The sequence below is a fragment of the Scyliorhinus torazame genome, chromosome 17, assembly GCF_047496885.1.
Source record: "Scyliorhinus torazame isolate Kashiwa2021f chromosome 17, sScyTor2.1, whole genome shotgun sequence".
In the NCBI taxonomy this organism is placed as follows: Eukaryota; Metazoa; Chordata; class Chondrichthyes; order Carcharhiniformes; family Scyliorhinidae; genus Scyliorhinus; species Scyliorhinus torazame.
In genome coordinates, this window is record NC_092723.1 from 111,124,206 (window position 1) to 111,147,914 (window position 23,709).

The 23,709-nt window shown below is 46.3% G+C and overlaps 1 protein-coding gene and 1 long non-coding RNA gene across 3 annotated transcripts in view; one reads left to right on the forward strand and one right to left on the reverse strand.

Moving 5' to 3' along the window:
- The first annotated feature begins 282 nt into the window (after window positions 1-282).
- On the forward strand, window positions 283-22,337 carry LOC140394068 (uncharacterized). The gene is made up of 3 exons (XR_011935813.1): window positions 283-405; window positions 1,546-1,717; window positions 22,172-22,337. It is a non-coding gene; the product is annotated as an uncharacterized lncRNA (long non-coding RNA).
- Window positions 18,410-23,709, reverse strand: part of narfl (nuclear prelamin A recognition factor-like) — a 41,629-nt gene continuing 36,329 nt past the window's right edge. For both annotated transcript variants that reach the window (XM_072480879.1, XM_072480878.1), the window contains 2 exons: window positions 21,671-21,828; window positions 18,410-19,784 (listed from right to left, as the gene is read on the reverse strand). In XM_072480879.1, coding sequence (XP_072336980.1) covers window positions 19,546-19,784; window positions 21,671-21,828 — 397 coding nt within the window. In that variant the 3' untranslated portion in view covers window positions 18,410-19,545. The remainder of the gene's footprint in view (window positions 19,785-21,670; window positions 21,829-23,709) is intronic.

Consider the following 23,709-nt stretch of genomic DNA (forward strand, 5'->3'; position numbering starts at 1 on the left):
CCAGCCACACTTGGGTGTAAACGCCCCCTCCAAGGAATCTAAAATACAGACCATTCAGCCCAACCTGCTCATACTGGTGTTTGTGTTGTTCACCTCTCTTCACTTCTCCTTTCCAGTAGAGCGTTCCATTCCTTTCTCCCTAGTTTCCTCTTGAACTATTCCAATAACCTCAACGAGGATATAGTAAATTCCACATTCTTACCACTCTTTGCATCAATAAATTTCTCCGGAGTTCTCTGTTGGATTTATTAGTGATTATTTTATATTTATATCCATTAGGTGTTTACATTATAATTCGCATGTGGGCATATCTTAAACTGCTGTTGATCATTACCACCTCGACACAGGATGTGATGTAGTACACCCAAGACTCTAAACTCAAGTCTACAAGCAGCAATGACAAAGGTCAGCTGTGTTCATAGTCTCCTCGTTAGCGCGGTTTCATATTTAAATAGAGAATCCACATTACTGTTCACCAATCCTTGTCATGTGAGGCCACAACTGGAGTGTTCTGCACAGTTCTGGTCACTACATTGCAGGAAGGATGTAACTGCACTGGGTGCAGGAAGGTGGGATTAGAAAGGGCACCTGGGTGTCCTCGGGCTGCCATGGGCAAGATGGGCCAAATGACCTCCTTCTGTGCTGTAACTTTTCTATGGCTCTGTGTGAATGGTACATTTACATTGAATAGAAGAACATAATATTTGCCAGTTGAATATTTCATGCATTCGACCAACTTTTCCGTTAACCATACTGGAAAAGTTAAACAGTTTGCAGTCTAGCTGTAGCTGATGCCTTGAGGGATTAAGCAAGAAGCAAAGAGGAACCGCAAGCGACAGCCTAACTTGATGAAACATAGATAAGGTCTACCACAATCTGAAACTGGAGGTCAAAGACCCAAATGAGCCCATTGAACAGGGTGGAGAAAGTCCAAATTGTCACCTGCTCCTCATGTCCCAGTCTAATCAGAGTATTTTCTACCGTTCAAGCATTTTCTCCTGTCAGTGGCTCTTTGGGCTTTGACTGTCTAAATATCGAGTTATTAGGAATAAGAATTTCAATTAATATTAGCAGAGATTCTCAACATTAGGCACGTTGTTGGTGTGAGGTTTTCAGTCACACTGTACGCCTCGAGCATTGCCTCATACCAGAGATATGGGGCGGGATCGGCAGAGAATTCCTGCTGACGCCCAAATCGGGTGGCGCCAGTTTGACGCCGGTTTTCTATTCTCCGCTCCCTCCGAAATGGCACCATCGCTTCGCGCGACGTGCACCATTGGAGCCTCACCTGAAGGCCCTCCCCGGATGCTCCGCCCCCGATGGGCTGAGTTCCCGGTCCCAGGATCGGTGAGGGTTCGGCGCTGATTTTGGCATCATAAAATGCCACAGTTCCCACACCGGCTTCGGCACTTACCCACATCATGGGCTGGATTTGTGTGGCTAAGAGTGACAAGCTGACTGCCACACAGCCCAGATAAGGCTGAGTGGCACGAGCAGCATTTTTATTTTCTGTGCTTCTCTCTCGACTTGTTTCCCTTTTCACAGTTGCCTAGAAACAGAAAAGACAAGATAAATGCTCAGGATTATTGATGCAGTCCACGTGTGTGTGTGAGAGATCAGAAGGCACCACCAAAGTGGCTGGTCACTGGAAGAGGCTCTTGCTGGCTTTGGGACTTGCCTTGGACTTGTATTCACTGCCTAGAAGATGAAACCAATGGTATATTTTTAATCAACTATTAATGTCAAATCTATCAATTACTTTCATTTTGTTCGAAAAGCCAGATTTCTTTGTTTCAGCATTTTTCATGTTCCGTTAATCTTTACTTGCAATTCCACAACCAGCTGAATAAAGCACATTTTATCAGCAATGTGGAACATTGAACGAAGTGGAAGGACGGTGACCTTCCTTGAACTGCTGTCACACCCCTACCATATGGCCAGTTACAGAGTAGCTTTCAGATCCTGCCTACCATGCGGAGTCCGTCTACCTCAACAGGACCCGCTTAACATAAGGGAGCCCGCCTGTCATTGAGAAACACTCTGCTGGGAAGGCCTCAAACAATAAAGTAGACTGCACAAAAAAAATCTCTAATTTTGTAGAGCTGTTTTACATATGATCAAAATGTAATATGATTGAGACTGGGTAATGTTTGCACTAAATTATGGATTAATGTCTGCTTTCTATGCTCAAATTATCCACAAAACCATTCTTGCTGTGGGGAAAAAAACTGTTTCTAAGGTCATTGAGTGGATTAAACTGCGAATCCTCGGAAATTAGACAAGGGTTTAGTCAAATTTTTTAAGTTAGAGATGCCATCTAGTGGATTAATCGAAAACTGATTTTCAAATGAGTGACGAAACCTGGAGATAGTTCCTGTCTCAAGATGTCAACAACATCATCTCCATGCATTTTCATACCTTTGATACAGGATATGCCACAACTTTACAGAGTGGGGGAGCCAAAAGTAAATAGATAAAAGGGATAATGGAGTGGCTGCCGAGGGAAGGTAGAGAACTATGGGCAACATGGTAGCATATTGGTTAACATTATGGCTTCACAGCACCAGCTTAGATTCCTACCTTCACTGTCTGTGTGGAGTCTGAACGTTCTCCCTATATCTGCGTGGGTTTCCTCCGGTTTCCTTCCAAAAGTCCCGAAAGAAGTGCTGTTAGGTGAATTGGACATTTTGAATTCACCCTGTGTACCCGAACAGGCGTCGGAGTGTGGCAACTCGGGGCTTTTCACAGTAACTTCATTGCAGTGTTAATGTAAGCCTATTTGTGACACTAATAAAGATTATTATTGACTAAGAGGTCAGACTATAAGCTTGCTTGCTAAGATAGATTTTGAACAAGGTGATGGGAGAAAATAGTGGGATGGACAGATTCAGGGAGGGAGTTACAGAGGTTAAGACCAAAATGTCAAATGCTCTGCCCTTTGGATTGGGGTGAAGGGACAGGGAATTTACAAATGGTCAAGTCAGAGGGATAGAAGATGATGGTGGGTTGAGAGCAGATGTTGCTGTACAGGATTGCATGGCAAGGTGGGATATGTGAAGACGAACATTTTAAATTCAATATGAGAAGCCAGTGCAAGTTAATGAGAATAGGAGTGATGGATGTGTGGGATACTGGGAACTAAGCTTTGAACTAGAGTCTTTGGTTTTTAGACTTTTATGCCCGGCTTCAGGAGTAGGTTTTGGATGAGTTGAAATCATAAGGAATTTGGGAATGTCAATGTCCCAGAAGAAAGGTCCTGGAAAGAAGGGGCGAGCGAATGTTCACTGGCGCAGCGAGTGATGCTGTGAGTCCCTTAGGAAGAAAGATGGTGGGGGCTGGGTCGTCAGGCGGGGCTGCACCCAACACAGCTGAAACTCTGACCGAGGTGATGTCAGTGGAACTTGAAAGGCTGTTTGCCAAGCTTATGGAGGTGCTTCGGAGGGAGATGACGGCTTTGTTTAAAGAGCGGATGGAGGAGGCGATTGCCCCAGTAAAGTTGGCAGTAACGAAGACGTCGGTTGAATTGCGGGAACAAGGAGAGAAGTTGAAGAGGGTGAAGGAGGCATTGTCGCAACAGAGCGACCAGCTCACTTTGATGGGTAAGGAGCTGCAGAGGGTGGCAGAGGTCGACAAAGGGCTCAGAGCCAAGGTGAGGACCTGGAGAACAGGTCGAGGCAGCAAAATGTAGAATCATGGGTCTGCCCGAGGGGGCAGAGGGTTCGAGACCGACGGAGAACTTTTCAAAGATGTTTGTCGAGTTAATGGGGGAGGGGGAAGAACCCTCCCGCTAGGAGTTTGACCAGGGCACATCGGTCGCTCAGGCCGAACCTAAAGCGAATGAACCACCAAGGGCGGTCATAGTCTGCTTCCATAGCTACCACGTGAAGTAGAAGGTCTTGAGCCAGGTGAAGCAGAGACGAGAAGTGAAGCGAGAAGGCGTTGGTATAAGCAAACACCAAGATCTGACGGCGGAGTTGGCAAGAAGGCGGGCAGTCTTTGGACAGGTGAAAGCGACACTGTCCAGCAGAGGAGTGAGGTTAGGGGTAGTCTACCCAGCGAAGCTCAGAGTGATTCACAACTTCAAAGGACTTTTATTTTGAGATGGTGGAGGCAGCGGACGCATTCATTAAGGATGAAGGATTGGGACTGAGATGAGATGAGAGTTTGGATTTGGACTTTGTTGCTGGGGACGAGGAATGTTTTTCTTATTGAGTGTTTTTTCTTTGGGATGGGGGTTTTGTTTCTGTCTTTTAAATGGTGGGGGGGGGGGGGGGGGTGTTATTGACATGTGGTTCTTGTTTTTTGTTATGGGTGTGGTTCCTCTGTGTCTCTTGGTTCGAAGGAGATGGGTTTTGGACACGTGGGGCCGGGTCACTGAGGTTGGGAGGAGGGGGGGCTCTGGCGGGGGTAACCGTGCTAGCTAACAAAGATTGGCTAGTGAACAGGAGTGTGGTGGGGGGTTGGCCTGTGGTCGTTGGTGCCTGGTCGGGCAGGTTTTTGATGGACCTGGGAGGTGTGAATGGTGGAGGGAGGGGATTGATATTGGCTAAGGTGTTTGCAAGAGGAAATGGATGAGGGGTGTCTGGGAGGGGGTTGATGGTAATAAAAGGATAGGGCAGGTCCAGCCTGATGGGTGGGGCCTGGGGTAATGGTGATGGCGGATGGGAGAGGTGGCGGCGGGTGGTGATGTGAGACCACCGGTCAGAATGGTGACGTGTAACGTGAAGGGGTTAGGTGAACCAGTGAAGAGAGCATGAGGTTTTGCACAATTGAAGAGTTTAAAAGCTTATGTGGTGATGCTGCAGGAGACCCATCTGAGGGTGAAGGACCAGAGGAGGCTTAGGAAGGGCTGGTTGAGCCAGGTGATTCATTCGGTGTTTGATAGTCGGGCTTAGGGGGGTGGCGAATTTGGTGGGTAAGCGGTTTAGGTTCCAGATAGGTGGCGAAGGTGGTGGCAGATCAGGGAGGCAGGTCCGTGATCATAACGGGTGCGTTGGAGGGGAGGTTGGTGGCATCGGTCAGCGTATATGCCCCCAACTGGGATGACGCGGGGTTTGTGAAGAGAACCCTGGCTGCTATTCCGAATCTGCATACCCATGAGTTGGTAGGGAGGGTGGAACACAGTGCTGGAGCAGAGGGTGGACAGGTCCCACCCTTGCTAGGGGAGTGGGGGCGGGGGAAGTGCTGACCGGGCTCATGAGGGAGATGGGGAGAGTTGACCTGTGGCGAGCTTTACACCTGAGGAACAGGGATTATTCACTTTTCCCCCCGGTGCACAAGGTGTTTTCGAGGATTGACTTTTTTGTGGTGGGGAATATGTTATTGGCTGGAGAGGACACAGCACTCTGCAATGGTGATCTTGGATCATGCTCTGCAATGGATGTGCGTGGTACTGGAGGAAGGGGTGTCCCAGAAGCAGGGGTGGAGGATGGCTGTGGGGTTATTGGTGGATCGGAGCTTCTGTGACAGGATAGGGAAGGTGAATGAGGAGTATGTGGGATTCAATTGCACGGGGGAAATCTTGCCGCCAGTGGTCTGGGAGATTCTGAAGGCGGTGCTGAGGTGATCTCGTTTAAGGCCAATGTGGATAGGGAGGAGTGGGGGATCAGCAATGGTTGATAGAAGAGATTTTGGAGGTGGCTGGGAGGCATGCAGGGGACCCTGATCTGGGGCTCCTGGCAAAGAGGAAGGAGTTGCAGGCGAGGTTCGACCGACTGTCCACAGGGAAAGCGATGCGTCAGTTGAGAAGGGCGAGTGGGGCTGTTTATGAGTATTGGCACGTCAGCTCCATAGGGAAGCCGCAGTGAGGGAGATAGTTCGGGTTCAGGACAAGGCAGGAGAGTTGGTGGTGGCTCCGGAACAGATTAATAAAGTGTTTGAGCAGTTTTGTAGGAACTTGTACAAGTCGGAGTCACCAGAGAATGAGCGGGAGATGAGGGACTTCCTGGAAGAGTTAGAGTGCCTGAGTTGGAGAGGGCAGGCTGCAGGAGGCAATGGGGGTAGAGGAAGTGAAGGTGGCAATCGGGAGGATGCAGGGAAGGCGGTGGGGCCGGATGGGTTCCTGGTCGTATTTTATAAAAGATTTAAGGACAAGCAGGTGCTATTGATGGTGGAAATGTTCGATGGACAAGAGGGTCTTGCCAAAAACGATGGGGCAAGTCTCGATCTTGCTGTTGCTCAAGATGGGCACGGATTCGGTGGAGTGTTGGTCATATCTCTGCTGAATGTGGACACCAAGGTATTGGCAAAGGTGCTGGTGTTAATGTTGGAGGTGTGCCTTCCAAGGGTGATTGGAGAGGATCAGATGGGGTTTGTCAAGGACAGACGGTTGTCATCAAATGTGAGGAGGCTGTTGAATGTGGTACTTTCGCTGGCAGAGGGAAGGGAGATGCAAGTGGTGGTGGCGTTAGATGCGGAAAAGGCGTTTGATCAGGTGTAGTGGGATTGGGCCGAAGTTTGTGGCATTGGTGCAGCTGTTGTACAAGGAGCCGATGGCAGGTGTGGGCACAAATAATATGAATTCAGAGCATTTTGCATTGCACCGGGGAATGAGACAGGAGTGCTCCAAGTACCCCCTTCTGTTTGCATTGGCTATACGGCCCTTGGTCATTGCAGTGAGGAGCGCGGGGCTGCTTGAGGGAGGTGGGTGGAGCATAGGGTGTACTTGTATACGGATAACTTGTTACATTCGGGAGACACTGAAAAAAGAAAAGCAGTCCCGGAAGGACAGTCATCTTCACCGTCTGAACCCTACCGCCAGCGTCAGTGGGAGCATGTCCCATCTACAAAATTCCCTTCTCACTGCTTTGCCCAAATTTAACTTGTGAAGCTACCCCCAATCCTTGGCCACTTGAATCCCCAGATACTTAAACTCTTCCCAACCACTTTAAAAGGTAGCTCCTTCAGCCTCCTTTCCTGGTCTCGCGCCTGGATCACGAACATCTCGCTTTTTCCCCATATTTAACTTATAGCCTGAAAATCACCCAAATTCTCCTAATACCTCCATGATTTTGGTCAACCCCCCCCACCGGGTCTGTGATATAAAGCAACAAATCATCCACATAGAGAGAGACCCTGTGCTCCACCCCCCTCTCACTATACCCCTCCAGGTATTCGCTGCTCTCAAAGCCATTGCTAAGGGTTCTATGGCCATGGCAAACAGTAATGGGGAGAGTGGGCATCCCTGCCTTGTCCACCGACAAAGACTAAAGTATTCTCACCGAACTCGGTTAGGTCTTACATTTGCCACCGGGGCCTGGTACAGGAGCTGGACCCACTACACAAATCCCTGCTCAAAACCAAACCTGCCTAAAATATCCCATAGATACTTCCACTCCACTCGGTCGAAAGCCTTCTCCGCGTCCATGGTAACTACCACCTCAGCCTCGCGCCCCTCCGCTGGCATCATAAGTACATTAAGAAGCCGTCTAATGTTGGATGTAAGGGCCTGCCTTTACAAATTTCCGTCTGATCCGCCCCAATTATCTCCGGGACACAATCCTCTATTTGAGTGGCCAAGATCTTTGCCAATAATTTGGCATCTACATTCAAGGGGAAGATTGGCCTGTACGATTCACAGCTCTCCGGATCCTTGTCACGCTTCAGGATGAGAGAAATTGATGCCCATGATAACGTGGGGGGAGGGGGGGGGAGAAGTACTCCCAGCTCCTTGGACTCGTTGAAAGCCTTAACCAGGAGCAGCCCCAGTAACCCAGAGAACTTCTTATAAAATTCCACTGGGAATCCATCACGTCCCGGGGCTTTACCCGATTGCATCGCCCCCAGTTCATCTTTCACCTCCCCAAGCCCAATCGGGCCCCCAGGGCCTCCACCAACTCCTCATTTACCTTCGGGAACTCTAGCCTCCCAGGAATTGATTCATGCCCTCCTCCCCACCCGGGGGTTCCGACTCGTATAGCTGGCAATAAAATTCCTGGAACACTTCATTCACCACACCCGGGACCGTCACCGTCTTTCCCCTCAAATCCTTTATTTCCCCTATTTCTCTCACTGCCTCCTGTTTCCTCAGCTGATGTGCCAGCATCCTGCTAGCTTTCTCCCCAGGTTCATATATTGCCCCTTTTACCCTCCTCAGCTGCCCCTCCGCCTTACCTGTGGAAAGGAGCCCAAACTCCATTTGAAGTCTCTGACACTCCTTCAGGAGATCCTCCTTTGGAGACTCCGAATATCTCCTGTCCAGCTGTAAGATTTCTCCTACCAACCTGTCCAGCTCCAATCGCTCAGTTTTATCCCTGTGGGCTCAAATCGAAATACATTCCCATCTAATAACCGCTTTCAGTGCCTCCCAGACCACCCCAGCTGCAGTCTCTCCAGTGTCATTGATCTTTATGTACCCCCGAATGGCCTCTCTCACTTGCTCATCCGCTAACAGCCCTGTATCTAGTCTCTACTGTGGACGCTGGGACATTCCCGTGTCTGCCCGTAGGTCTATCCAGTGTGGTGCATGATCTGAGGCCACAATTGCTGAGTACTCAGTGTCCTCAACCTCTGCTAACTGTTTTATCTTGCACAAAGAAATCTATCCTGGAATACGCCTTATATACATGGGAGTAGAATTAATATTCCCTGCTCCTTGGTCTCCACGCCTCCCAAGCGCTCCATGAACGCCCGCAGTTCCTTTGCCATTGCTGATAGCTTCTCCGACCTAGCACTCGACTGGTCCAACCTCGGCTCCAGGCCCGTATTAAAGTCACCCCCCATGATCAGCTGGTGAGAGTCAAGGTCTGGGATCTTCCCCAGCACATTCCTGATAAATGCGACATCATCCCTGTTTGGGGAATATATATTCACCTGCACCACTGCCATTCCCCCTAGCTTCCCGCTAACCATAATACATCTGCCTCCCGGGTCTACCTCAATCCTCCCCACCTCAAATGTCAGCCTTTTATTAATCAGGATAGCCACCCCTCCTTGTTTTAAAGTCCAGTCCTGAATGAAACACTTGCCCGACCCATCCCTTCTTTAATCTAATTTGGTCTCCCAGCTTCAAATATTCGGTGCTATGGAGGATAAGGTTGAATCCATTTGGGTGGAAATCAGGAATAGTAAGGCGAAAAAGTCACTGATAGGAGTAATCTATAGGCCATCAAATAGTAACATTATGGTGGGGCAGGCAATAAACAAAGAAATAACAGATGCATGTAGAAATGGTACAGCAGTTATCATGGGGGATTTTAATCTACATGTTGATTGGTTTAACCAGGTCGGTCAAGGCAGCCTTGAGGAGGAGTTTATAGAATGTATCCGCGATAGTTTCCTCGAACAGTATGTAATGGAACCTACGAGGGAACAAGCGGTCCTAGATCTGGTCCTGTGTAATGAGACAGGATTGATTCAGGATCTCATAGTTAGGGATCCTCTCGAAAGGAGCGATCACAATATGGTGGAATTTAAAATACAGATGGCGGGTGAGAAGGTAAAATCAAGCACTAGTGTTTTGTGCTTAAACAAAGGAGATTACAATGGGATGAGAGAAGAACTAGCTAAGGTAGACTGGGAGCAAAGACTTTATGGTGAAACAGTTGAGGAACAATGGAGAACCTTCCAAGTGATTTTTCACAGTGCCCAGCAAAGGTTTATACCAACAAAAAGGAAGGACGGTAAAAAGAGGGAAAATCGACCGTGGATATCTAAGGAAATAAGGGAGAGTATCAAATTGAAGGAAAAAACATACAAAGTAGCAAAGATCAGTGGGAGACTAGAGGACTGGGAAATCTTTAGGGGGCAACAGAAAGCTACTAAAAAAGATATAAAGAGTAAGATAGATTATGAGAGTAAACTTGCTCAGAATATAAAAACAGATAGTAAAGGTTTCTACAAATACATAAAACAAAAAAAAGAGTGGCTAAGGTAAATATTGGTCCTTTAGAGGATGAGAAGGGAGATTTAATAATGGGAGATGAGGAAATGGCTGAGGAACTGAACAGGTTTTTTGGGGTCGGTCTTCACAGTGGAAGACACAAATAACATGCCAGTGACTGATGGAAATGAGGCTATGACAGGTGAGGACCTTGAGAAGATTGATATCACCTAGGAGGTAGTGATGGGCAAGCTAATGGGGCTAAAGGTAGACAAGTCTCCTGGCCCTGATGGAATGCATCCCAGAGTGCTAAAAGAGATGGCTAGGGAAATTGCAAATGCACTAGTGATAATTTACCAAAATTCACTAGAATTTTGGTCCCGGCGGATTGGAAATTAGCAAACGTGACACCACTGTTTAAAAAAGGAGGTAGGCAGAAAGCGGGTAATTATAGGCCAGTGAGCTTAACTTAGGTAGTAGGGAAGATGCTGGAATCTATCATCAAGGAAGAAGAAATAGCGAGGCATCTGGATGGAAATTGTCCCATTGGGCAGACGCAGCATGGGCTCATAAAGGGCAAGTCGTGCCTAACTAATTTAGTGGAATTTTTTGAGGACATTAACAGTGCGGTAGATAACGGGGAGCCAATGGATGTGGTATATCTGGGTTTCCAGAAAGCCTTTGACAAGGTGCCACACAAAAAGTTGTTGCATAAGATAAAGATGCATGGATTTAAGGGGAAAGTAGTAGCATGGATAGAGGATTGGTTAATTAATAGAAAGCAAAGAGTGGGGATTAATGGGTGTTTCTCTGGTTGGCAATCAGTAGCTAGTGGTGTCCCTCAGGGATCAGTGTTGGGCCCACAACTGTTCACAATTTACATAGTTGATTTGGAGCTGGGGACCAAGGGCAATGTGTCCAAGTTTGCAGACGACACTAAGATAAGTGGTAAAGCAAAACGTGCAGAGGATACTGGAAGTCTGCAGAGGGATTTGGATAGGCTAAGTGAATGGGCTAGGGTCTGGCAGATGGAATACAATGTTGACAAATGTGAGGTTATCCATTTTGGTAGGAATAACAGCAAAAGGGATTATTATTTAAATGATAAAATATTAAAACATGCTGCTGTGCAGAGAGACCTGGGTGTGCTAGTGCATGAGTCGCAGAAAGTTGGTTTTCAGGTGCAACAGGTGATTAAGAAGGCAAATGGAATTTTGTCCTTCATTGCTAGAGGGATGGAGTTCAAGACTAGGGAGGTTCTGCTGCAATTGTATAAGGTGTTAGTGAGGCCACACCTGGAGTATTGTGTTCAGTTTTGGTCTCCTTACTTGAGAAAGGACGTACTGGCACTGGAGGGTGTGCAGAGGAGATTCACTAGGTTAATCCCAGAGCTGAAGGGGTTGGATTACGAGGAGAGGTTGAGTAGGCTGGGACTGTACTCGTTGGAATTTAGAAGGATGAGGGGGGATCTTAAAGAAACATATAAGATTATGAAGGGAATAGATAGGATAGATGCGGGCAGGTTGTTTCCACTGGCGGGTGAAAGCAGAACTAGGGGGCATAGCCTCAAAATAAGGGGAAGTAGATTTAGGACTGAGTTTAGGAGGAACTTCTTCACCCAAAGGGTTGCGAATCTATGGAATTCCTTGCCCAGTGAAGCAGTAGAGGCCCCTTCATTAAATGTTTTTAAGATAAAGATAGATAGTTTTTTGAAGAATAAAGGGATTAAGGGTTATGGTGTTCGGGCTGGAAAGTGGAGCTGAGTCCACAAAAGATCAGCCATGATCTCATTGAATGGTGGAGCAGGCTCGAGGGGCCAGCTGGCCTACTCCTGCTCCTAGTTCTTATGTTCTAAGTCTCCTGTAACATAGCCACATCCGCTTTTAACCGTCTCAGGTGTGCGAACACACGAGCTCTCTTAACCGGCCCGTTCAGTCCATGAACATTCCACGTAACCAGTCTGGTCAGGGGGGCTTTTGCCCCCCTCCCCTGTCGGTCAACCATGACCTTTCTTAGGACAGGTGTTCCGCACTTCTCTTGATCCGCCCCTCGGCGGCGACCGCCATCTGATCTCCATCTCCAGTCTCCTAACTGTTCCTTACCAGTCAGCAGTACCCCCGTCCCCCCGTCCCCCTCCTCCACCTAAGTCTTTCCTCAGCTCTCCCCCCACTTTGCTCCCGTGAACCAGCTATCCAGCAAGCTCAGCATCTCCCAACCTCTGGCGTCAAAAAACCTGCCAACTGCCAGATTCTATCACACTGGCAATAACACAAGCACTCAACACAGTAACAACAATCCCAAAAATGAAGCATACCATCCCCCAACGCGTAGGCAACGAGGCAAACTCCTCCCCCTTTAACCGATTTTTATCAGTCCCATCACCTTCAAACAGAATCCAACACAAAAGAAAAAGTTTCAAGCAGCTTAAGTGAAATTATGCATGCAAGAATCAACCATCCTTCTTGCAGAAACTAAAACACCCGATCGCATCTTAAAAGTTCTACCCTCTGTGATCCAGAACATGAAGCAATAAATCAAAATCAAATTAAACAAGGAGAGGGAAGAAAAAAAAATAAAACACCACAAGCCTTTTCTTCCCGAACATTGCAACTTAACTCAGAATTAAATAACCAAAATTTTAAACAAGACATAGCAAAACACAGAACCATTTTTCTCACCTCCCCGTCTGATGCACAATCAATGACCACTAAAGCGAGGTTGTAGTCCAACTGAAGGCTTTAATAAGCTAGATGTTTCCCCCAGCAGCTCAGGTACAGAATGAAGGCTGCTGGGGCGGCATGGGCTCTTATACCCCGCCTTGCAGGGCGGAGTTACCATACAGCTTGACCAATAGGAAACATACAATATCTACCAATGGTATTCCAGCATTACCAGGTACCGTAATACCTGTACACAGACTGCCACACCGCCATCCTGTCCCTTCCCCCAAACTCAGACCACCATAGTTTGAGTTTAAAAGTCATTACACCAGATTGCCAGGTTCTAACCCCCCCCTCCCTTTGACCGATTCTTATCAGTCACATCACCTTCAAAGAGAGTCAAACACAATAGAAGAAGCTTCAAGCAGCTTAATCAAAATTATGCATGCAAGAATCAACCATCTTTGTTAGAGAATAAATCTAAATCAAATTACACAAGAGAAAAGAAAAGAGAAAAACATTTAAAATAAATAAAACACCCAAATGCTTTTCTTCCCGAACATCGCAACTTAACTCACAGAATTAAAAGACTGAAATTTTAAACAAGACAAAGCAGAACACAGAACCATTTTTCTTTCCTCCCCGCCACTCCATCCCTTCCCTCAAACTCAGCCCATCACAGTTACAATTTAAGAGTCCTTAAGCCAGATTATTGTCTTTCATGAAAGTAACCACCTCTTCCGGAGAATTAAAGTACAGCTCCCGGTTCTCGTAGGTCACCCAAAGACGCGCCGGGTATAACAGTCCAAATTTAATGTCTTTCTCAAACAGGGCTGCCTTAACTTTGTTGAAACTTGCTTTCCTCTTTACGAGTTCTGGTTCCCAGTCTTGGTACACCCAGATCTCGGATTCTTCCCACATGTACCGTTTCGTCTGCCTGGCCCACTTCATGATACGCTTCTTGATGAGGAATCGATGTAGCCTCACCACCATAGTCCTCGGGGGCTCACAACCCTGGGGCTTACGTACGAGCACCCTGTGCGCCCGGTCCACCTCCAGCGGCTTGTCAAACACATCGTCCCCGACCATCTCCTGCAACATCTTCCCCACATACGTACCCGCATCTGATCCCTCCTTCCCCTCTGGCAGCCCGACGATTCGGATATTTTTGGCTGCGAGAGCGGTTCTCCAAGCCTTCCACTTTATCTAGCAGTCGTTTCTGGCGGTCCTGTAGTATGCTAATTTCCAAAGCCATTGCAGTGGACTCCTCCTCTCGTTCAGTCGCCAGTTCCTGCAACTTTAGAATCTCCTGTCCCTGGGTCGTCATTTTCTCCTCCACCCGGTCGACCACCTCCTTAATCGAGGCTATCGCTTGGGTCATGTCTTCTGTACACTCCTTGCAATGCCGGGCAAACTTCTCATCCGGTACTCGGCCCATTGCTCCATCGACCAGTGAGCTGGCGTGGACAAGCTTTGTCTCATTACCATTGAGCTCGATGACCTCTGAGCCTTACTGTCACTCATCTTTTGGTTTCTTCTTTTTCGACTTTTATTTGGACACGATTCCATAAATTGAGGGTCACCTCCTTTTCCTCTCCCTTCGATCAACTTATGTTGAGAAATTTTCTGAAAAATCCGGCTTAAACACCATTAAAAAAAACACTATGGGCGAGAGCTACTGAATGTGCGACTGTTTACTCCATGGCCGCCACCTGAAGAGTTGTAAGACTTCTTACTGTGCCCTTCCCAGTTCAACGCCGGCATCTCCACATCATGGTTATCCTTCTAGATGTGATGTGGAGTTGCCGGCGTTGGACTGGGGTGAGTACAGTAAGAAGTCTTCCAACACCAGGTTAAAGTCCAACAGGTTTTTTTCGAATCACTAGCTTTCAGAGCACTACTCCTTCCTCAGGTGAATGAAGAGGTGGGTTCCAGAAACATTTATATAAAGTCAAAGATGCAAGACGATATTTTGAATGCAAGCATTTGCAGGTAATTAAGTCTTTACAGAGCCAGAGATGGGGGTAACCCCAGGTTAAAGAGGTGTGAATTGTCTCAAGCCAGGACAGTTGGTAGGATTTCGCAAGCCCAGGCCAGATGGTGGGGGATGAATGTAATGCGACATGAATACAAGGACCCGATTGAGGCTGTACTCATGTGTGTGGAGCTTGGCTATAAGTTTCTGCTCTGCGATTCTGCGTTGTCGCGCGTCCTGAAGGCCGCCTTGGAGAACACTTACCCGAAGATCAGAGGCTGAATGCCCTTGACTGCTTAAGTGTTCCCTGACTGGAAGGGAACATTCCTGCCTGGCAATTGTAACGCGATGTCCGATCATCCGTTGTCGCAGCGTCTGCATGGTCTCGCCAATGTACCAAGCTTCGGGACATCCTTTCCTGCAGTGTATGAGGTAGACAACGTTGGCCGAGTCGCACGAGTATGTACCACGTACCTGGTGGGTGGTGTACATGGTGGTACCCATGTCGATGATCTGGCACGTCTTGCAGAGATTGCCATGGCTGGGTTGTGTGGTGTTGTGGTCGCTGTTCTGAAGGCTGGGTAGTTTTCTGCAAACAATGGTTTGTTTGAGGTTGCGCGACAATGCAGAACAGAAACTTATAGCCAAGTTCCGCACACACGAGTACGGCCTCAACCAGGACCTTGGATTAATGTTCCATTACATTCACCCCCCCCACCATCTGGCCTGGGCTTATGAAATCCTGCCAACTGTTCTGGTTTGAGACAATTCACACCTCTTTTACCTGGGCTACCCCTCTCTCTGGCTCTGTAAAGGCTTAATTACCTGCAAATGTTTGCATTCAAAGTATCGTCTTGCATCTTTGACTTTATACAAATGTTTCTGGAACCTACCTCTCCATTCACCCGAAGGAGCAGTGCTCCGAAAGCTAGTGATTTGAAACAAACCTGTTGGACTTTAACCTGTTGTAAGACTTCTTACGATCCTTCTAGATGGTAGAGGTCACATGTTTGGAAGGTGCTGTCAGAGTAGCTTTACTGAATTGCTGCTGTGCATAGTGTACAGTGGGCATTGGTGCTGGAGGAACTGGTACTGGGCAATGTGCCAATCAAGTGAGCTGCTTCGCCCTGGATTGTGTTGAGCTTCGAGTGTTGTTGGAGCTGCACTACCCAGGCAAGGGGAGAATGTTCTATCACACTCCTTTTTAAAAAATGTATTTTATTCCAAATTTATATAAACGTTACAAAACATAAACAATTCGGGGAGCAAAATCCCCAACACACAACTGTAGTTTGTACAAATATTTCCCCTTTTTCATCCCCCTCCACGATGAACAACTCCTCAAACATGGCCACGAAAATCCCCCGCCTTGCCTCGAAGCCCTCCGCTGAACCCCCTAATTCGTATTTGATCTTTTCCAGACGGAGAAATTCATAAAAGTCACCCAGCCAGGCCGCCATCCCCGGTAGCGTTGCTGACTGTCACTTCAACAGAATTATTCGATAGGCAATCAGAGAGGCGAAGCCCACAACACCGGCCTTCCTGCCATCCATCACCTCCGGCTTCTCCGATATCCCAAATATCGCCACCAAAGGGTCCGGCTCAACCTCTCTCCAACGTTTCGCAGTCCCAGAACATATGTGCATGATTTGCTGGTCCCCGCCAAAACATTGCACGCTCGGCTGCTACCCACTGGAAGAAGCCACTCATTCTTGCCAGAGTCCTATATACCGTGTACCAGCTTGAACTGTATCAGGCTCATTCTTGTGCACGAGAAAGTCGCATTTATCCTTCGTAGCACCTCACTCCACACTCACCAATTTATCTCACCTCCCAGCTTCCCCTCCCACTTTTCCTTGATCTTCACCACCTGCTCACTTCCCTGCTCTCCCAGCCACCCATATACGTCTCCGATCCTGTCCTCATCCTGGATGCAACAGTCGCTCCAACAGGGTGTACCTCAGTAACCTGGGGAACCCTTTCCAAACCTTCCACGTGAAGTCCCATACCTGCAGGTACCTAAACTCACTTCCTCTCGGGAACTCCACCCTCAGTTACTTCAGTTCCTCCATACTGGCAAACCCCTCTTCCAGGTACAGATCCCTCGCCCTAACCAGCTCCACTTCCTATACATACCGTCTATCCTCTATCCCACCCCCTTCCCCGGTTCAAAACTGTGGTTTTCGCACAATGGAACCAACACCCCTTTTGTCCTGAAATGTTTCCTCAGCTGGTTCCAGACCTTTACTGTGGACTGCACCACCGGGCTCTCCGCATATTTCCTTGGCACCATTGGCAACACCACCATCACCACAGACCTCAAGCTGGATCCCCTACAGGATTCTTACTTCATCCTAACCCATTCTGCCCCTTTCCTTCCCACCACCATCTCACCTTCACCGCCCAGTACTAATGCAGCAGGTTCAGCAATGCCAACCCTCCCTTCCGCTCTGCCTCTGTAACAGTGTCCTCTTCCCTGCCCATACAAAGTCTGAGATAATCTTATCCAGCTGTCGAAAGAAGGCCGTTGGTACAAAGATCGGAAATGTCTGGAATATGAACGGGAACCTCGGCAAAATGTTCATCTTCACCACTTGGACCCTCCCTGTGAGAGTCAAGTGCAGCGTGTCCCACTTCTTCAGATCCTCCCTGACCTCCTCCACCAGCTTTGTTAGATTCCATTTTTGTAGCATCGCCCATTCCATCACTACCTGAATCCCCAGGTATCTAAACCAGTCTCTGGCCACCTTGAATGTCAACCCCCCTAGGTTGACTTACCGACCCAACTCATTCACCGGGAACACTTCACTTTCCCCTACGTTTCGCTTATATCCCAAGAATGCATCGAACTTCCCCAACAAACCAATAACCCTCTCCAAGCTCTCCAGCGGTCCAACACATATAATGGTAGGTCATCTGCATATCGCGACACCCGATGCTCCCTTCGTCCCCTCTCAATCCCTCGCCATCTGTCGGTTAAGAGCTATTGCCAGAGGCTCTATTGCTAGTGCAAACAACAGCGGCGAGAGCAGGCACCCCTGCACAGTTCAAAGTTTTGTGAACACATATTGTTGGTCCGTACATTCTCCATCAGTGCCACGTATAACAGGCACATCCATGCCACAAACTTCAGCCCAAACCTGAACCTTCCCAGGAATGCAAAACAGGTACTGCCACTCCACCCGGTCAAATGTCTTCTCTTCATCCACGGACACCACTATCGTACATGAGCTGTCAACGGGATCATGGCCACATTTAACAGCGCCAGTGACCCGGGTTCGATTCCCGGCTTTGGTCAGTGTGTGTGGAATCTGCACGTTCTCCCCGTATCTGTGTGGGTTTCCAATTTCCTGGTCCAGTTCAGTTTCTGGTCAACGGTAACCTCCAGGGTGTTGACGGTGGGGGATTCAGCAATGGTAATGCCATTGAATGTCAAGGGGAGATGGACTGTTAGTCTCCAAAGACCAAGGGAGATGTTAAGAATGTCAGGCTTTGTAAACAGTTATACTTTAACCGTCTATTTAATTTCATAATAAAATTTAGTCTGTTTCTGGTTTAATAATTTGATGCAGCTTTAATAGTATTGCGCACTTTTTAGCCATGTAGAATAATTAAATAAATTGTACACTTTCTTTTGAATGTTGAAAAATAATTACATTTATCATTTCGAGTTACATAACGTATTCCTGACTGGCACACTGCACACCACCTTTCATAGGTTTGTACTCAAATCAAATATGCAGCAATTTGTAAAATAAATCAAAATTAGAAACACACATTTGCATTTTCCCATTTTAAATGTCCCGTTTTAGCAACATTTTCCTTTCCCTCCTCTCACAACAGATGTCATCATTAAAAATGTAGTTTACCCATGTAATTCCACAGACAAGATTGAAAATGGGGAATAAATACCAGAACAATTGTCACCCTCTTTATCCAAGGCTGCAGTCAATGTTTTTGAGAATATGAATTTATTAAAATAACTGCGTATGCTGAATCTTGATCATTTACAAAATCGTTAGTGATTAACATGAAGAAATGTTTCCCAATACAATTCTAATACTTTAAAGAATGTGCTCACAACCTGTCCACTGTGATCAATGTTAAGGCACTGACTTATTCCCAAGATAAGTGCTGGGATACCTCAAGTAGTGGCAGTTGATACAGAATCTTTCCAGCAAGGTCTCTCTCTGACTGTGATCCAGTACCAGAAAGCAAGCAGATCTTTATTTTCAATGGAGCTGCTAGACTATGGACACTGTCTCAACATTCTGCCTGCATGTCGGAAGAGGGGAAAGGAAATAGAAACCGCCATTGATTTTTCAGGTGACCATTTCCACTGGTGTGTCAGAACGTTGCTCATGATGAGCAGCTCACCCAGAGAGGGCTGAAAATCAGAGGCCAGCTGGTGCAGGTAAATAGAGAGCAAAAGCTGGACATTTCACTCGGTGTGGCCAGGAGGGCTAATGCTCCCTAACCAACAAGTTTAAACCTTCGAGTGGACTTTCGTAAAATTAAGAGTAAAATTGCACCAGGGTCAGAGTGACATTTACAAAGACCAATTGACTCCCACAGGTGTCTGGAGGCAAGTGTTTCAGGCCGCCACCTAAACAGCAGGAAGTCATAGAAATAGAGTGACCAGTGCTGACAATTTATCACGTCATCAGCCTATTCCCACTTGAAGTGAAGAATCAGCCTAGTGCAGAAAACGGTTTAATTTACTTCAGTGGCAGAATACTTCAGAAATATTTCCTCCTCCTTTTAACTTGTAACTTACTTGAGGTTTAAAAGTGGGGGAGGGGGTGGGTGGGCAGAGGAGTTAAATCAGAAGGGGCATCAGATTGTCCTGTTCCTGATTATAGTGAGCTTTCGAGGCATGCTTATTTTCCTTCCACTTATGACTGGCAGAAAGTCAGTTCACATTGCACACTAAACATTTATTTGCAAATTGTATATCTATTCCTTCAACATACTCAGGCTCCAAAACAAAAACAATTAATCAATGTGCCTTCTGCAAAAAAGGTTTCATAGCAGATCTTGTTAATGCCCAGTATGTGTTCCCAGTACAGATTCTGATGTTTTCAATATCCCTACCATTTAATATTCAAGGCATTATCCATTTTCTCCACAGCGTGGTACTGTGTGTGCAGCATTTTCAGAGTTTTGCTATCAGCATCTCCAAACCACTGTTCATAGAGCTTCTTAATGGATTCATTGGATTCTGGTGCCTGGACCGTCACACTTTCATAAAGTTCCTCAACTTGCTGCAACAAATCCTTACTGGATTCAGATCCTTCTGTTCGTATTTGGCCACCACCATTGAGACAACCTGCAGGCAGCAAGAGATCCGATGAACTAGTAATTGATTGTCAGGGGAAATTAATACATTAAATAAAGCTCTGAAATATATTTTAAGGATCAGAACTACATCCTTGGGCATTCTTTTTAATCTTTGAATTGATTTTCAGATTATATTGAAGTTTAAATGTCAACTGTTGTATAGTTGTAATTGGTCTGATTGGTCAATTAAAAGCCATGCACCCAAAACTAAAAATGGCATTGCTGATAGGAATCTGCTGAAAGTGTTAATTTATATAGAAATATTAATAAAACTAATCTATAATTCAAAATCTTACATGTACACAATTAGAACATTCAGTGCAGAAGAAGGCCATTCGGCCCATCGAGTCTGCACCGACCCACTGAAGCCCTCACTTCCACCCTATCCCTGTAACCCAATAACCCTTCCTAACCTTTTTGGATACCAAGGGCAATTTAGCATGGCCAATCCACCTAACCTGCACGTCTTTGGACTGTGGGAGGAAACCGGAGCACCCGGAGGAAACCCACACAGACACTGGGAGAACTTGCAGACTCCTCACAGACAGTGACCCAGCGGGGAATTGAACCTGGCGCTGTGAAGCCACAGTGATACTCACTTGCGCTACCGTGTTGCCCACCTACCCACTTCTTGTACATTGAAAAAGCCATGGGAAATCAACTAGTAAAATATATAAACTTTACTTCCCGTCAACTTTTTCCCATACAAATTTCTATGTCCACAGCACGGTAGCATTGTGGATAGCACAATTGCTTCACAGCTCCAGGGTTCCAGGTTCGATTCCGGCTTGGGTCACTGTCTGTGCGGAGTCTGCACATCCTCCCAGTGTGTGCGTGGGTTTCCTCCGGGTGCTCCGGTTTCCTCCCACAGTCCAAAGATGTGCAGGTTAGGTGGATTGGCCAGGATAAATTGCCCTTAGTGTCCAAAATTGCCCTTAGTGTTGGGTGGGGTTGTTGGGTTATGGGGATAGGGTGGAGGTGTTGACCTTGGGTGGGGTGCTCTTTCCAAGAGCCGGTGCAGACTCGATGGGCCGAATGGCCTCCTTCTACACTGTAAATTCTATGAGATGAGAATAGAAACTGGCCATTGCAAATTGGCCACGGTAGTGCTGCATAATTACAGCACAACAATTTTACACAAGCAGTTTGCACTATAATGTGGATGTCAGGAATTAATATCAGAAATATGAAAGCAAGGATAGAATGTATGACTTTAATATGACAATTGATTTCATGGAATCATAGAATTTACAGTGCAGAAGGAGACCATTCGACCCATTGAGTCTGTACCGGCCCTTGGAAAGAGCACCCTACTTAAGCCCACACCTCCACCATACCCCCATAACCCAGTTACCCCAGCTAATCTTGGTGGACACTAAGGGCAATTTAGAATGGCCAATCTGCCTAACGTGCACATCTTTGGACTGTGGGAGGAAACGGAGCACCCGGAGGAAACACACGCTGACACGAGGAGAACATGCAGACTCTGCACAGGCAGTGACCCAAGCCAGGAATCGAACCCAGGTCCCTGGTGCTGTGAAGCATCAGTGCTAACCAATGTTTCACCACGCCGCCCAGTAGCTGCCCACTTTCTAACCCAGCTGGACCCAGTTCCCGGTGTGCCATGTCATGAAAAAAAATCGCTCAGTGGTTTGGAGGGAAAAAATCTCAGAAGATCAAAAATCTTAGAGGATATGAAAATAAACAGAAAGAAATCCTGAAAGAGTACAAGACATCAACCGAATAGTACATTGTGTTTCAAAATAAATCTCCTATAGACTTAAGTGACAAAAACTGTTCATTTTTTCCACCACACAGCAAGCATTTCTCATACTGACATCTCTTCCTTCCAAAAAAGTTTCCGTAAAGTTTTACCTGAAGGACAAGCCATCACTTCCACGTAATCATAGATCAACTTTCCACGTTTCAACTTCTGCACTAGGTTTTGAATATTCCTGAATCCATAGGCTAGTGCAAAGCGGAGCAGAACCCTCCCATCCTTTTCCAACATTACTTCCTGGAAATCTTTGTTCCTACAGAAAGAAAATATTAGAAAAGATTATTTTCCCAATAAACAAAAAATGTATTCAAGTTATACAAAAAAATTCAATGCCAAGATGGCAAAACGTATTCTAAAGATACTCAGTTCTTACTGATGCTCTGAAGAGAAGGGAGCAGGGCGATTTCTGCAAAATTACCAACTGTTAGGTGAAAGGTCCAGAAATTGTGGGTTCGTTTGAAATATGCATGTTTTCCTCAACAGTTAAAGATCAGGTAGGTGGGGTACTTTTGAATGTAATGTGATTTTTCTTTACAACACAAAATTCCTCCAATCTTTTATGCTCCCTGCTCTTACCTTAGACTTCACTGTTACAGGACAATCTTTGCATACAACAATATCTACAACCAGTTAAAGAACTATAGCGGAAGAGACTCTTGTGAACTTGTCGTCTTGGCTCTTAAGATTGCTTAGCAACAAAGAAATTCATGAAAATTACACGTGCTTCAATCAAAGTTAATAAAATGCTGTTCTTATTAAGCAGCTCGAGCAGGTATGGTTTAAAATTTAATTATTCAGGACATTTATATGGGATATCTAAATTACCCTCAAGAAACCTTGTTTTCTGCGGATCGTTGGACATGGAGAACTAACAGACATCACAGATGGAACCGAGAAAGCTGATCAGCACGACAAAATTAACTATTGAAATGTAATGAAATTAAATGAAAAATGAAAATCGCTTATTGTCACAAGTAGGCTTCAAATGAAGTTACTGCGAAAAGCCCCTAGTCACCACATTCCGGCGCCTGTTTGGGGAGGCTGGTACAGGAATTGAACCGTGCTGCTGGCCTGCCTTGATCTGCTTTAAAAGCCAGCGATTTAGCCCAGTGTGCTAAACCAGCCCCTTTACATTGGAACTGCTAGTATAATGATCTCTTCGGTCAAATTTGTATGGTTACATGTTGATCCACACAAGGTGTGGTACATGAAATTCAAATACATTGAGCGGGTAAATAGAAATTAAGTCCAAGTGACATTTTAGAACAAAGAGGCCTTTAGTACTGGATATTTAAAGTCCCTTATATCAGGTAAAGATAATTTCCTTTGCGATTACATTAGACCAGACCATAAGCAAACTAAAGTAGAACGAGTCAATCATAATCGGAAATTTTTCCTTTCTTGTACTTGGATTTCCAGAAAGCACTTAAGTGTTACATCAAAAGTTACTACTAAAGATAAAAGCTCATGTAGGGGATAGCGTATAAACCTGGATTGAAGATTGACTAGCTGGCAGGAAACAGTTGGCATAAATGGATCTTTGTCTGATTGACAGGATATGATGAATATAGTCCTGCAGGGGTCGGTGCTGGGGCCTCAATTTTTTACAATTTACATCAATGACTTTGATGAGAGGAGCGAGGGTGTTGTAGCTAAATTTTCAGACGACACAAAAAGAGGTAGGAAAGTATGTTGTGGAAAGGACACAAGGTTTCAGACATATATGGATAGGTTGAGTGGGCTAAAATCTGCCAGATGAAGCACAATGTGGGTAAGTGTGAAGTTGTTCACTGGCAGGAAGAATAAAAGAGTCGAGTATTACTTAAATAGTGAATGACTGACTGCAGAAAGCTGAGGAATTTATATGTTCTAGTTCAGGAGTTACAAAAGGTTTGTCTGCAGGTGCAGCATGCAATCAAGGTTAATGGAATGCTATCCTTTATTACAAGAGGAATTCCAAGTAAAAGTAAGGATGTTATCCTTCAGTTATACAGGGCATTGGGAGACCACATTTTGAGTAAGGATGGGACTAGAGGGATACGGACCCCGGAAGTGTTGAAGATTTTTGTTTAGACGGGCAGCATGGTCGGCGCAGGCTTGGAGGGCCGAAGGTCCTGTTCCTGTGCTGTACTTT